The following is a 15106-nucleotide window of genomic DNA, read 5'->3' as shown; positions in this document are numbered from 1 at the left end:
AGTCACATATTTGAATCGATTTTCAACCGGCTCGCAGTTAATCGTTACTTAACCACTGATTTCTAGTCGTGTCCATTTTTGGAAGGCCAAACAAAGTAGTTTTGCTTTCACAACGAAACACAAGCAGGTTAGAGTGAGGAACGACCGGAGGGCTAGAGTGAGCGGTGGCCGGCGGGCTTGAGAACGGCGCGGCAGGCGATTTCGACGAAGGAGCGTCCGGCGGGCTTGCGGCAACCACATGTGACGACTCTGGGCTGGACTCCGCTTCGTCCACGGTGAAAGCCGATCCGGTGATCCACAGCGCAAAGTTGTTGTATTTCCTCATCGACCAGCACGGATCAGCTCCAGGCATTATGAAGCAGATATCGTCCTCTTTTGGAAGGCCAAACAAAGTAGTTTCGCTTTCACAAAGAAAACACACAGCGCCTTCACGACATGACGGCAGCGGCAACAACAATAATACAGCCAGAATAAAAGTTACGCCTTCTTTCTTTGCTTGAACATTTGGGCGGCGTTATGCAAATCTTCCCACATTGTAGACATGTGGGGGCCTGTTAGAACGAGCCGTTTTTGGTAGGCGTGGCTGACTCTTAACTTTTATAAAGAATATCTCTTTGGATTTGAGACTTTAGTTTTTGCAACTTTACAGATCTTCTTTATGCACCAAGAGCTTGTAACACTTCAAAGAGAAAGGAAAAATTGAAATCGCATCATATGACCCCTTTAAAATCTAGCGCATGAGCATAGAGAGATTTGTGAGTGCCCTGGACACAGTTTGAGGGAGAGGAGAGACCTTTTAAGTGCGCGCACTCTCTCTGAGCGAGAGCAGCGTGTATCTGAGCTCACGTGTCCGGTTTTGTGTGAGAGCAAAGGAAATCCGCGTGCGAGCAGATTCGCGCCCGCGCATTATATTTATGTGCTTTCGCGCTACAATAATGCGCTCTCGACATTTGTCATTAAAATAACGCCATATTGGCCTACATAAATAAACTAGCCTATATATTGGACGGTGGCGTTAATGAGTGCCATTTCACCCCTGCAGCTCATTTCTAATTGGTTAAAATTACGGTTTTACAACTCTTTTTTCTCAATTTAACATTTACCGGTCTCCGTATCAACACAGCATCGTTGCTATAGGCTTCATTTTAAACTCACTGCCTGCATACAAGTTGCCAAAATAATGCTCTTGAAAGGTTCGCATCATTCATGCCGCTGTTTGTGCTAGTTTGACGCCCTACATTGTGGAGGTCATGAATTTAGTGTAAGCCATAAAACAACTCTCTAGAGAAGACACTAGTACGCGCGCGTGCTGCGTCGCCGTGGTTAACGTTACCTGAGTGACTGGGATAACGACGAAAGATCCTCCTCCCGCGCTCTCCGTTACTATGGCTAGGAACTTGGCGTTGACCGCGCAGAAGTGGTTGTCATGGACGTTCTTTGTGATCGGGATGCCCTCGAAGCAGTGCTCTCGGTTGGCCACTTTGCCGTAGACGTTTCGAAACTTGGAGCTCCGGTAGGTCGGCCGCCATGACATCTGCAAAACACATGCAAAGACAACAATCGAGATTAGTAGTGTGACAGTTTTTTTTAGCTTTTAATTTTTTTTTAAATTGTGACGTGAGCAGATGGGGTTGTCCATATCAAGCCTATATATATATATATATACGAAGCCCGGTGCGGGTGTTTTTATGTATTTCTGAAGGAAACTGACTGTCTTCAGAAAATTATGGATGTCATTTTCATTTCATCTTGCATGTAATGTCTGATAAAGCAGCGTTTGTGAGCGGAGCCCTGCTTTGTGTACAGCCTTACTGGGGAAACCGCTATCTCTCCCGCTGTAAGCGCCTCCTGCTGGCAGAGAATGAATTTGCATATATATGCCGCCACAAATAGAGTGCAAGTCTGTGGGAAACACTGTGTGTGTATCTATGTATATATATATATTTTTTTTTTAATAAAGGTTCAGTACCTCTCTTTATTGAAAGATTATATGCAAAGGTGAGCATGTGAGCCAATACTGTTAAAGACTGGGAAAAATCCATAATGTCAAGAATAATTTTTTAATCTACACGGAAACAGGCGACAACTGAAAAAAAAAACAGATAAGTGTTTTGGTATGATACTAGTGGTAAACTTGAATCTGTGTTTTTGCAATCGACCAGCAAAAGAAGAAAAAAAGACAAATTAAACACGACACAAAACACAAACCAACACCCAGATCCCAACTAGTTGCTATCATAGCCCAACATCACTTGGGGTCTTGGGCCTTTAAGTAAACTCAGATACAGACTACGTCAATAAATATATAACAATTAAAATGTACAGTGACAACATAATATGATAAGTGAAATACAGATATTGGAGCCGTTAGTGCTGATTTGGCTCCATTTTATGAAACTCTTTAGAAGACTCCGCCACTCAAACAGGAAGCGGTTGGTGGATGCTTGTAAAATTTCACTCACAACTCAAACCGCCGTGTGTAGTTTAGCCTAGAGGAATGCGCAAGCATCAATTTAGGCTCTAATGAATGAGACTGTGCCATTCAAACTAAAATGAGCTGCGATTCGAACAGATAGTGGCCACAAGGAGAACAGGAAGTGTTAAATCACCAGTGTCTGATCTGAATCTTTATGAGAGATTGACATCACTCCTGACTGATGACTGCAATGTCCCTCTGCTTTTGTATGAGAACATGTACAACCCTTAAGGCCCGTTCACACCAAGCACGATAACTATAAAGATAACGATAAAGATATAGTTCTAAAAATCGTTCTCAATATTAAAGAATAGCATAGTTCACACCACAACTATAACGATAACGATACAGAGGAACGATATCGTTGTGATCACTTTCAAAACGATTTTTTCCCAGCTGATGAACGATAAACACTGACAGCCAATCAGAATCCATCCTGCTGTAACGAGCTCAAGAATTTAAAGCGGCAGACGCATGTGCGCTTAGAACAAACAGACGATATCGTTCGCTGGTGTGGACGCTATCGTTATCTTTATAGTTATCTTTATAGTTATCGTTCTTGGTGTGAACGGGCCTTTAGTCTTTAGTTTATTTCTAACAAATCTGCCAAGGCTTCTAACAAAGATGATTAATCGGGAATAGTATTAGCATAGTTAAAAAAGTTTGGCTAATCATGTTTCTGTTAGCAGTGAGGCTTGAAATCACATCTATCTGGGATCTTTCTGTCCTCATCACTTTTTAAAAAATTCCACATTTGTAATTTTCAGCTCTCCTACTGTGTGAATGTTTACAGCAGTCCTAAAGCATTTAGCAGTTTGTGTGCATGTTGTCCTGTCTGTTTAACCATAACCGAATCAACCAGAGAGAGGCCTTCAGCTATAGAGAGCTGTGCCTTTGAGGTTTGCATACAAGAACAATTATTCATTTAATACTGCACGTACATGCACACTCGCTCACTTCTCTAAAAGACCAGCTGACCACTCTCTATCTGTGTACTGTTTATCTGTATTACAGTATTTCTGTATATGAATCCACATAATATATTTTCGTATTCAATATATGAGAATAATATACATTATTTATTATTAGTTTCACCTCAATGTCCGACTCCAAATTATTCAAGCTAATTTCCTACCTTTCCTCTGGTTTTGAGCTCCCCACCCTCTGAATTCTGCAGTCATCTACAAAAAGAGCCTGTATCTTCTTCGGCTTCCTGCGTGCATCTAGTTTGCCGCCCTGAGTTACTTGCATCTGTTTCTCTCTTTTCCTTTTTCCTCCAAGCGTTCTCCTCCCACAGCCTCCTTTCATCCCTCCCTTACTACTTCATTCCCTCCCTCTTCCCAGGCCAAGCCCCACATCAGCTACTGTAATTGCTAGAGGTTGAATATCTTTCTCTCTGCCTGCAACACACACACACACACACACACACACACAGTTACTCCCTTTCTAACATGTGCACGTTATTTTCCTCACAGGCACAAGTCGTTGGTTGCTCCATCCTCTCTTTACTGTATGTCAGTGTTTGCTTATTAATGTCTTTTTGTTTATTACTGCCATTGACTGAGCACATCTCATGCATTTTATAAAACATATTGATCTAAACTAAAAGACAATGTAGAGTTATATAATAAGTATGACACAACTGCACTCTGTCTACTTATGTCTGGGGGAAGTGTCCTCATTTCCACTGGAGGATGATTATTGCTGTATGTGCATCGACTATAGCAGGCAGCTATGGTCATAAAAACATAATAACAAGATTACCTTCTTGTTCCTGAGCTCTCTCCCCATCTATGTTCCTGTTTTTTTTCCTTTTTTTAATCTCTTCATTCATTGTCCAGTCCTCCAGATAAAATAGTAATATTATATGCTATATTTGAGATATATAGACTTACAGTTGCATATACAGTACATGTCATGATTAGAAGTTTCATCAGTGTGTTGAAACTACATCAGATGTGTGCATCATGGTCAGTATCAGTAAATGACACTCAAGTCACTTTGTATTTGTATATTTACACTACAGTTCAAGCTTTGGGTCGATAAGGGTTGCTAATGTTTTTAAAAAGTATCTTATGCTGACCAATGTGGCATTTATTTGATCAAAAATACTTCAAAACAGTAATATTATGAAATATTATTCCAGTTTTAAATAACTGTTTCCTATTTGAATTAAAATGTAATTTCTTCCTGAAATGGCAAAACTGAAAATTCCTTCAGAAATAGAATGATTTTCAGAAATGCTCAAGTAACATTGCCTATTATCATCAATGTTTAAAACACTTGTGCTGTGTAGTAAAATCTGTGATACATTTTTTTTTTCTTTAGTGAATAGAAAATTCAAAAGAACACCATTTAATGCATTCTTATTGAATAGAAATGTAATTTCTTCCAAAGGAAAAAACCCCCCAGAAAAAAAGAGTTTCTGACAGTAGTGCATATTTTCTTCATTTAATTGCCCATTGCTTGTAGGTGTAACTTTATTGTTCCATTGCTATACAGTTCGATAAGTATGCTGTTACATTTTTCTATGCATATTTTGTTTCAGTAGTTGTGGTCTGTGAAATGTTCAATTAAATTCATTAAACGTTGATTGTGTAGTCATGTCCACCACGTTTAACCAACTAGTCATATTGTTATGTTATGTTAAACAGAGTAAATGCATTTTTTATGCATTTTGTTTTGGTAGGATGTCCTACATTGACCCTACATGTGGAAGATACGAGAGGCTGGCTTGTTTTTCTGTGGTTGGTCGATTTACAACTTCTCAGATATAATTAATATATTATAATTAGGCTGTGTGATATTTTTAGAAATAAACACGAGGATGTTAATAAGACATTGGACATTGTGTTTTCAGACCTATGTTAAAACAAATGTCTCTCTCTCTAATTATGTTGAATGATTAAATGGGATATTTGGCTAGCTCTTGACAACCTCTATGCAGACAGACAAGATTTATTTTACTTTAGTGAGACAGCACTCTCTTCTTGGCCTTCCCTTTAGCTCTGCTCTCTATTCACCATGTGTCTGTCAAATGCAGGTATTTGGTAGTCTGGTCTGTTGCAGACATTGATGCAAATACTGTCCAGAGAATATTTCTGACAGTACACTACACATTATAAGATAATGTCTGTTTAGCTGTGAGCATTTATACTGTCATACAAGAAAAACTAGGGCTGAAAAAAATTTGTGGTGAATTAGATAATAAAACAAAGTCGTGTTCATTTAGGTGTACTGGTAATTGTTGTTTAGCCTCAAGAAAAGTTAATATGTTCATTTTGAGGACTTCTCTTTATGTAGGAAATGCAAGGGGGTGTGTGTAGGCATGGACTGAAACATTAGTCTTAGTCTCAGATGGCACACCCAGTGATCGCCCACAGCTTGTTTAATGACCGTCTGATGCATATTGCCCACAAAAATGGCAGTGTTGGCTGAAATTGCCCATGTTAATTTCATTGGCTGGTGCTACGTGTCTTCTGGGAGTAAGAGTACATTTTGATTTTTTTTATTTGATTTTTTTTTCATCCTGAAAAAAGTTACACTTAAACATTTTCAAAAATTGTCTCTTTAGGGGTACAACAGCTTATCACAGTGGCAGTACCCTTAAAAGGACACCCTTGTAACTTATCTACCCCTAAAAAGAGCATTTTAGTATCATAGTATGTAAGGTATAGTGATTAATGACAAAATTTTCATTTTGGGGTGGAGTATCCCTTCAAGGTACTATTAGGAATTTTTAGGGGTATATAAAGCATAAAAATGTCCTTTTGAGAGTACTATCCTTAGTGACAAGCTGAAGGTAACCCTAAAGGTAACATTTTTGTGTATTTTTCCTGAGAGTGTACCGAACTGATAGAATTAGTGTTTTTCAGAAAGAGCTGATCACTGTTTTTTTTTTCCAAAATGAAAAATGAATGGCATTAAATCTTTGAAATTTACAGTACTTAGTGTTTAATGTGATGCACTCAGTATAAAGTTCAGATTTGATTTCTGAGTGTGTCTGTGAAATAATCAATACATGCAATTTTTTGATGGAAGAAATTCTGATCAGATGATCATCTTTTTTTTTATACTGGTCTATTACTGTAATCTAGTCTATTTCAGCTACGTCTTGCCCCTAAACGGCACATAAAAAATAAACAAACTTGAGTTTGTCAATTTAATTGTCAGCCAGATGGTTTTTTTCCTGTATGGTTCTTTACCAGAACAAGTTTCAGTCTGGGCCAGGTTTTGTGCAGTTAGTCAAAAGTATGGCTACACAAGACTGATGAAGTATGTATCATTTTGTCTAGGATGGTATCACTGCAAATTTAGCAGACTATATGGGAGAAAATTATTTGGTTGATGTGTGTTTTTCATGGACATGCTCTTTTTGCTGCAGGACAGAGAGACTCCAGAGACTTCACACTTTATTGACTTTTTCACATCTTGCCTGCAGTTTCTTCTGCTGCTATGTCTTTGGTTTTCTTTCTACCATTATTGCAGATACAGTTATGCACCATATCTTCAATTTACTAATTCTTTTGTCTTATTAATACCAATGTTGGACCGATTAAACAAAATGCAAGACCAACCATAGGTTGTTATCATTCATTTTTCAGATGCACTCTGTCCCATTCATCACACCATTACATATTAGATCTCCCCAACCCAATTCTGCCTTATTCATGTAAAGAATCATTCAAAGCAACTGATATTCCAACAGCTTCCAAGTCAGGAAGCAAGCTTCTTCTGTCTTTAAAATTGGACACAAAAACTGATGAAAGGCCTCCAGAGGGCCACAGCTGGTGATTGGTTAGACTGCTTTCAGCCCCTCTCTATGCCAGGGAGCCGGTCTTTGTTGGGCATTAGAGCAGCTAACCTCCCGCTCCTGCTTCTGAGTAGCAGGAGTGAGTTCTGATGCCATTCTGTCTCTGTGGGAGATAATAACACTGAGCCAGAAGACCCACTGCCTGTTTTGGCAGCTCTGGCTCCAGCTGTGAATGAAATACAGCTGAAAGAGAGCCAGGTCAAGTTGCATGCCGTCCTTTCACACACAGAGAAGTCAGAATGAATGTTGGTGACTGTAGAGAGAGTTTATAGCATAGGCTTCGATAAATCTTGTCCTTAAACCTGTCCAAAGTCTGCCAGCCCTGAACTTTGGGAAACTCACTATAGAAAATTCAGCTCTTACTCAGTGCAGACAAAGGTATAATGAGGACAACATGAGATTTACCCGATATATGGCTGCCAATTGGCAAATGATAACACTGTATTTTCTATACTGTATGTTTATTTTTTGTTTTCACTGGATTCACTAAATCCGTGCACACACACACATTAATGAAATCATCCTAAGCCATAAGCTTACTGTGTGTTATTAAGAAATGACAATACCTTGAGGAAAACAATCATGTATAAGTTAAGTTCCAGAACAGAATAATTTTGCCAGAGCTGAAGGGCATTTAAATCCCTTCAATTCTCAGTGAGGACAGAACTCAGGGGAGGGAGGAAAAAGGCTCAGAGATGGGATAGAGACCCTCATTACTACTGTACTGGAGGGTGTTTTGTGTACTGGGGTGCCCTTTGTTTGTTATTGTTATTGTTACTGTCTGCTTATAGCTGTATTTTTTGCTCCACCGGACGGTGCAGAAGCAGCTGTAACAACTGACACTCAGATTTGAAAATTCCACACACTGTACTTAATCTATAACATACTGAAAAGCGTCTCTCATTGTAAATGACCTAACTGTATAAAAGGAGAACAATTATGAAAAATCAGCCTTGTTTTAGACTAGGGGTCTTCGACTAGTGTTACATTGCAGTACTGCCAATTATTGTCCAAGTAAACCAGTAAATCATCTGTTTGAACTATTCATTTAAAGAACCAGCTCATAAAAGCCATTTATTTGTGAATCAGACTACACTGGCTGTGTTGTATATTTTTGATTCACTATAAAGAATTGGCTCATATGAGTAATTTGTTCAGCAATCAGACACGCATAGTATTTTTATTGCATTCAGACAGCAACAACTAACACTTAAAACTCAGGTAAAATATGATTTCTTTTGCCATGATGTTGAACAGCAGGATGTTGATCTAAGAACACTGGGAAATGTATTGAATGTATCATGACATAATTCCTCAAAAACATAAGAAACAAGACCACCAGTTTCCTCCCTTTTTGTCTCTGTAGGGGATCAGACAGACAGGATGGGTGCAGTCAGGCTACAACACTGTATGCTAGCTAAAAGACAGAAGATGGGGGGTTGATGGACTGCTGGGGAGACGAAATGAGAGAAAGAAATATTAGGCCCTTCTTTTGCAAATGGTGAAGTTTTTAAAGGGGTCCTATTATGCTCTTTTACAAAGTCTTGATTTTGTTTTGGGGGTGTACTAGAACAGGCTCTCATACTAGGTTGTTCGAAAAACACATTATTTTTCACATATTTTACATTATTACAACACCTCTCTCCCCAGTCTGGCACGAATGACTCGCATAGTTCCTGTATCAAATGAAGGCCCGCCTTCTGAAATACGAAATGTGCTGTGATTGGTTAGCTGGGCCAGTGTGTGTTGTGATTGGCAGCACTCGGCGCCTGGTCGGGAAATGTCATGCCCCTTACAATAGCCACCTGCGAGCTTCAGTGTAAATACTGCGTCAAAATCAAATCATTTTTTTATTTAAACCCGGATGATTGTAACCACTCTAAGTTCGTCTGCCTTGGGAAAGCTAGTGTGTCTCCGACATAGTGATAACACTCGTTGCCTTCTCTAGTGCAGCTCAACCAGGTCTCGTCCCATTCATCGATATTTGTGATATCACAAATCCTGGAAAATATGCTTTGTAGTCCAAACGAGTCGTTCATTGTAGTTTTTGAAAGTGATTTCTGTTAAATAAAATATCTCCTTTTGAAGTGGACTTTGAACTTTGTAACTTTGCAGATCTTTTTTATGCTCAACCAGCAACATTACAGACTAACTAAAATTGAAAAAGTGAAAAAGCATAATAAGACCCCTTTAATACTCAACACCCAATCGTTTTCTGTGAAATGAAATCAGTATTCTATTTTGATAACTCATATGTAAAAAAATAAATTAAAAAAAACTTGTAAAGTGCTGCAAGTGTCATCTGGGGATATAAACTGTATGTTGTTCATGCACTTAGGGACAGGATGTCCTTGAGAGGGTTATCAGACTTTGATAAAGAAGTAGAAAATAATGAAAGAGGAAGTTATCTGATGCCGTGCTAAGAGAAACACATTGTCAAGGACAGCCTTGCTCTGCTCTTAAGGTCCAGTTATGCTTATAAAAGTTCCTTTCTACCATAGAAATGGTATACACCCCCTCCTTCTCTATCCTACACTCTGTAGCCTCCATATTACTTATAGCTTGCTTGTGAGTGTGTATCTTTTCTGAGTATGACCATTCACTACCAGTCAGAAGTTTTGTCACTTACTTTCTCTTTTTTATTACTATTTCCCACATTTTAGAATAATTGTAAAATTATCTAAACTATGAAACTGCAAACATGGGAAAATTACTGGAATTATGTGGTTATTCTTACATTATAGAAGCGACCCTATACCTAGGTCATCACTTTGGGCATTACTTTACGAGGTATCAAACCATATAATGTTTTTAAACAGGTTTGCTCTATTCGGTTTAAGTCAAGACCATTGAAAACTAAAATTAAATAAAATTCATTTAAAATAATTTGAGTTAAATAAATAAAAAACATATATGAATATTTTAAAACATTTATTAAAGCATTAAATTATTTAAGCATTTTAATATAAGCCAGTATAAGATCAAAATCAGTTGTTCTCATCCAGGAGGCCGGGGCCCACTAGGGACCTCAGCAAATTTCCAAGGCGGCCTCAAGATGACTTGAAATAAGATAAAACAAGCATTGATTCTTAATTTAATTCATCCACTTGGTTGTTTTTCTTTTTCTTTGAAGAACCATAATTTACCCAGTCTTAAAAAGTTTGAAAAAAGAAAAAAAAAATGGTTATGCTTGTTATTGTGATCACAGATATTCTTTTAGATGTAACAAGTCTATCTCTATGCAATCTGCTTTTGACTTTTTAATAATAATACTATACTGTACAATGATTTATTTATTTGCTTAATATTCAAAATCAGTACTAAAAAGACTTGTTCGTCCCTAGTGTTGACATGGTACCAAGATTTCAGTATTCGGTACCAATACCAGTGAAAATCCACGGTTCTCGGTACCAATTTCGGTACCAAAGCAAAACACAAAAACATGCTAGTTGAACAACATTCTTTTTATTAATAACGATAAACAAAAATTAAATGTACAAAACAAATGCCATTCTTTATACTTATTTAAAAGTGTTTCAAGTTTTCCCACAAGTAATAAAAGTAAGAAAAAAGTAAACAAGTGAATGATCAAGTGTTTGTATTAAATAACATTCACAAACATTAATGAATGTTGTAAAAATATATTGTTCCCTCACTGTAAGATGTTACTAGATCTAACTCATGTTAGATATGAAGTCATTGTAAAGTCTATACAGGAGATAAAATTTGACTGCTCACAATTCATTTAAAAGCCTCTGGTGTGTAAAAATAGTAAATACCATTATGTCCTCCTGTTTTGTACACTAATAAAAGTTATAGGAGCATTAAATAGTTAACAAGGAAACTTCATTCTAATGCTCATTATATTAGCGTTAGCCGCGCTTATGCTAACGATTAACTACGTATACGGTAACGGCGGTTTATTTCAATCCGACATTTAAATTAAAATATGGAATAATATTCATAACAGAAGCTCTAAATATTAAAAATGTAATTGAAACTTACTTGCTTGAACTCTTTCATTTGATCGGGGTGTCGGTCTTTAAGGTGTTTTGTTAGTTTGATGCTTTCCTCCTTTTGAGGTCGCCACGTTTTATGAAGAGGATAGCTTTCGGATAGCGCATCAAGAACCGGGTTGACCGGGTACTCGGTACCACCGGTACTTAAGAAAACCTGGTACCGTAACGGTTTCATTTTTTTTAGTACCGACTTGGTCCCGAAATACCGGGTCTTTTGACAACACTATTTCTTCCATATGTCCTCCCGTGTCCTTGTGTCTTTAAGCATTGCTGCAGTGACTGAAAGAGCATGCCCTAGAGATTGTCATTCCCAGGAGAGGAGCTGTCTGTTGTTTTCCTACCTCTAACCTCCCTGTTGTTAATGGACAGGGTGTGATAAGCAGAACCAACAGATGGATAGATGGGGATTACGGTGGGGAGGTAGAGAGAGGAAGGACAAAGGATGGCACACGTTAGAAGATGGAGGGGGTAGGGCAGCAGGAAGATGATCGTTATGGTCACCATGAGACTAGACCGTGACTCAGCTCTCTGCTGATCTGTCAATCAAATTACACAGGATTCACTAATGACACTTTGCTGCATTAAGACATGACTAATTCAGCATGAAATGAGGAAATTTCTGAATGAAAGTAGGCATTGAGTGTGACTTTTAAGCATGCATAAAGAATACAGAGTGACTGCTATGTGTGTGAGCTTTTTGACGCAGTTTGAGATGTCCTGATGCCAGCTCTGAACCGCATGCATCAAAAACACAAGCCCCAGTTGCAATGACGGCCATCTGGCAAGTGCTCAAGAAGAATATTCGGTACTGACTTTTTGCCTCCAAGAGACAAACAAAATAGACCAAAGTCACTGCGGTATTTTCAGATAGGTGCACCAGATCTGTTCTCTTGCATCTGGTCTTTTAAGAGTGGGGTCAAATGGGGTTAAAGCCCATTCTCTCTGAGTTTGACATGCAACGTTTCTTTACAGCAGGAGCTGCTCTCTGCTGGCAGAATACTTTTCATTATTTAGAGCTCCAACACAGATGTAGATGCACTTTGTGAAATTACTTCCATCCCAACCTACATATTTCTTAGTTTGGAATGCCAAGAGTCCAGCAAACTTGCATAAAGACTAACAGCCTGTCATCTCTGATTCAGTAGATATCCACTTCACCTGTCAAGAATAATTCATTAAAGCTGCTCAAGTAGTCCTGAGAGATAAATATGTCAAATGTTTTTCTCGGATGAATTGTGCACAGTATGACAGCACACATAATAATCATACCTGACAAAAACCTCTGTCAGTGACACAATACTTTAATACTGAACCTCACAGTCTGTACAGTCCATCTTTTCTGCTGAGCAGCATTTTTATAGGAATTAGCAAAAATTGAAATGTATTAGAGTGGGTTATTCATAGTTCCAAATCATAGTTCCATATGTAGGCAGCATTTTAAGGCATAGAAATGCTTCTGACACAAAGGCTGTTCCAACATATGCTGCCTTTAACGATTCCTTGTTTTGGCCAGATTCTGAGGTAGCATTGCCTGTATCTTTAAATCCCAGACTGCACTAGGTCTGATTAACAATACATTTACAGTACATATAATTGTAAAAGTATTGTTAAAAAAGGTATTTTTTTTATTTTAGAACAGAGTTTTTGCCAGTAGTGTCTTTTTTGTATGTGTGAAATTTCCAACCAGAATGATGCCTTTTATGTAAATTAATTAACACATGAAAATGCTAATTTATGTATGCTCACTGGTGTGAAACTATGGATGACAGCTTTTAAACTGTAGAGCAGAAATGTGCATTTTGACAATTTGAAGTAAAGAATTTTGTCGGTATTAGATTTTGGTGGCATTCACACTGTCTCTACCCTTGTCCTGCTCAGTCTATTCTGTGCTTTCTAATCCTATGAAAGCTGTATATAAGTTAGTCCCTCTCCTGCATTCTCCATCTTGGAGAAAGTCCTTTTATAAATTGAATTAAGGCTTAAGATTTGGCAATGCTTTGCTGACTAGACAGACTTTCTCTCCTGCAGTCTCTGGCTCCCTGTGCAAGTAACAGTCTGTTCCTGTATGCTACACAGAAGAGGAGCATCATGGCTCAGACATGCCATCTGCCCTGGATAAATTAGCCAGACACACCACACCCAAACCCAAAACAGTTCCAGTGCCATAACCTAGGCATTGTGTAAAAGCTATAAGCAATATTAAGCATAGTGGTCGATCAATTCTTACTTAGTAGACTGTCTGTCTTAATTGTGTATAGTTTCATAGAAAAACATTCAAGGAATAATTTCTAAATATTGTAAGTGTTGTTATACTCCTATTTCTGTATGACTGCATTCTACCCTTTTCTCCCTTTTTTAATAAATATATTTCCATAGGACCTATGAAGCCACAATCAAAGCACTGCCATTTCAGATGGTGCTATAACAACATCAGCCAGACCTCAGAGGCTGGCATCCTGTAATAGTGTTACCCAGCTACTGATGAGCACCGTGACCTTCCACAGTGACATGACAATGTCGTATTAGCCTGTTCTCTTCCTGCTTGGCTAATCTCTTCTGACTGTTTCTCATTGCTGGCAGGATTCTGTTTCAGCGCGATCGCCAGCACAGCACTCTGAGCTAAAACTGGCTTTTGCAAGGTGTGCTCTGAAATGTGCTCAGGCTAGTGTCAAATATAAAACAGCTGTATGAGAGGCTGAGCGAGGTGATGAGTAAAACTACTAAGCAAAAATATCAGTGAAGATGGCTTTATTAAGCTAGCATTCAGGGGCAAAAACAGTGATTTCTGTAAAATGTGATCTAATACATGCACTTGTGAGAAACTGAAATTAGTTTTAAACCTCATTTTGTATTCCATCTTGCATTTCAGTGTCTATTCCTCAAGTTTATATGAAACTCCAGGCACATTAGGGGGTCCATGGTACAAGGAGAAAACGTCTCAGGTTACGTATGTAACCCTAGTTCCTCAAGGGAACGAGACGCTGCGTCGGAAACGCTAGGGGAACGCCTTCTGTGACCACGCTCTGAATAACATGTGAAATCAGTCCAATAGCTGAGCGGGACGTCACGGGCGGGTGACGTCATGACCAGGAAGCTATAAAAGCACGTGCGGCGGAGCCAGCGTCAGCTTCAGGAATGAGGCAAGCGCTGGCAGGGATGCCGGAAGTATGGCACCGAGACGCAGCGTCTCGTTCCCTCGAGGAACTAGGGTTACATACGTAACCTGAGACGTTCCTCTTCAGGAACTCGAGCTGCGTCGGAAACGCTAGGGGAACGAGAATGCCCACGCCGCCAGACTTCCAAATCTCTGCCTAGTGTGGAAGACTGCACAGCTAGGGCGAGAGAAGTAGGCGGGGCCCGCCATCCCGAAGGCCAACTTCTGGAGGAGTGAATCTTGACCCCCAAAGGATAGGGGAGATCAGAGGACTCGAGTCTATGGAATAGCATCCTGATCCACCACTTAGCATAAGCTTCTCTGGCCGGAGGCCTCGGCCTCAGCGCACCGCAGAGGAAACGTGTAAGAAGAGGGTGTCTTCTAGTGCTGTGTTCAAAATATCGATACGACGATGTATCGTAACAGATTTGACGATACGAGTATCGATACAGCTGGCCCTGTATCAATATTTAGGCACGTGTGCAGCAGTGGACCACGCTTAATTTGTTTAAAATTTTACAACGTTTAAAATTGAGTAGAAAAGTGCGAGGTTTCTAAAGAAGAATGAGTAGAGCATATATAGGCTACAACAAGGTTTAATCTGGCCGCAGAGGAAAACAACTGGGTTGCCTGATATAAAGAGA

The 15106-nt window shown here is 39.0% G+C and overlaps 1 protein-coding gene across 4 annotated transcripts in view; it reads right to left on the bottom strand.

Moving 5' to 3' along the window:
* LOC107740435 (coronin-2B-like) overlaps positions 1–15106 on the bottom strand; it is a 41406-nt gene that overhangs the window by 16302 nt on the left and 9998 nt on the right. For 3 of the 4 annotated variants that reach the window (XM_016552874.1, XM_016552873.1, XM_016552875.1), the window contains exon 2: positions 1334–1534. In XM_016552874.1, the coding sequence (XP_016408360.1) occupies positions 1334–1534 (201 nt within the window). Of the gene's footprint in view, positions 1–1333; positions 1535–3611; positions 3694–15106 lie in introns of those variants that run through there. The other variant, XM_016552876.1, reaches the window with a different exon arrangement.

This window comes from Sinocyclocheilus rhinocerous, unplaced genomic scaffold, assembly GCF_001515625.1.
Source record: "Sinocyclocheilus rhinocerous isolate Xijiao unplaced genomic scaffold, SAMN03320098_v1.1 scaffold225, whole genome shotgun sequence".
Taxonomy (NCBI): domain Eukaryota; kingdom Metazoa; phylum Chordata; class Actinopteri; order Cypriniformes; family Cyprinidae; genus Sinocyclocheilus; species Sinocyclocheilus rhinocerous.
Note: the sequence above shows the minus strand (reverse complement) of the source record. Positions and strands in the feature narration are given on the sequence as shown.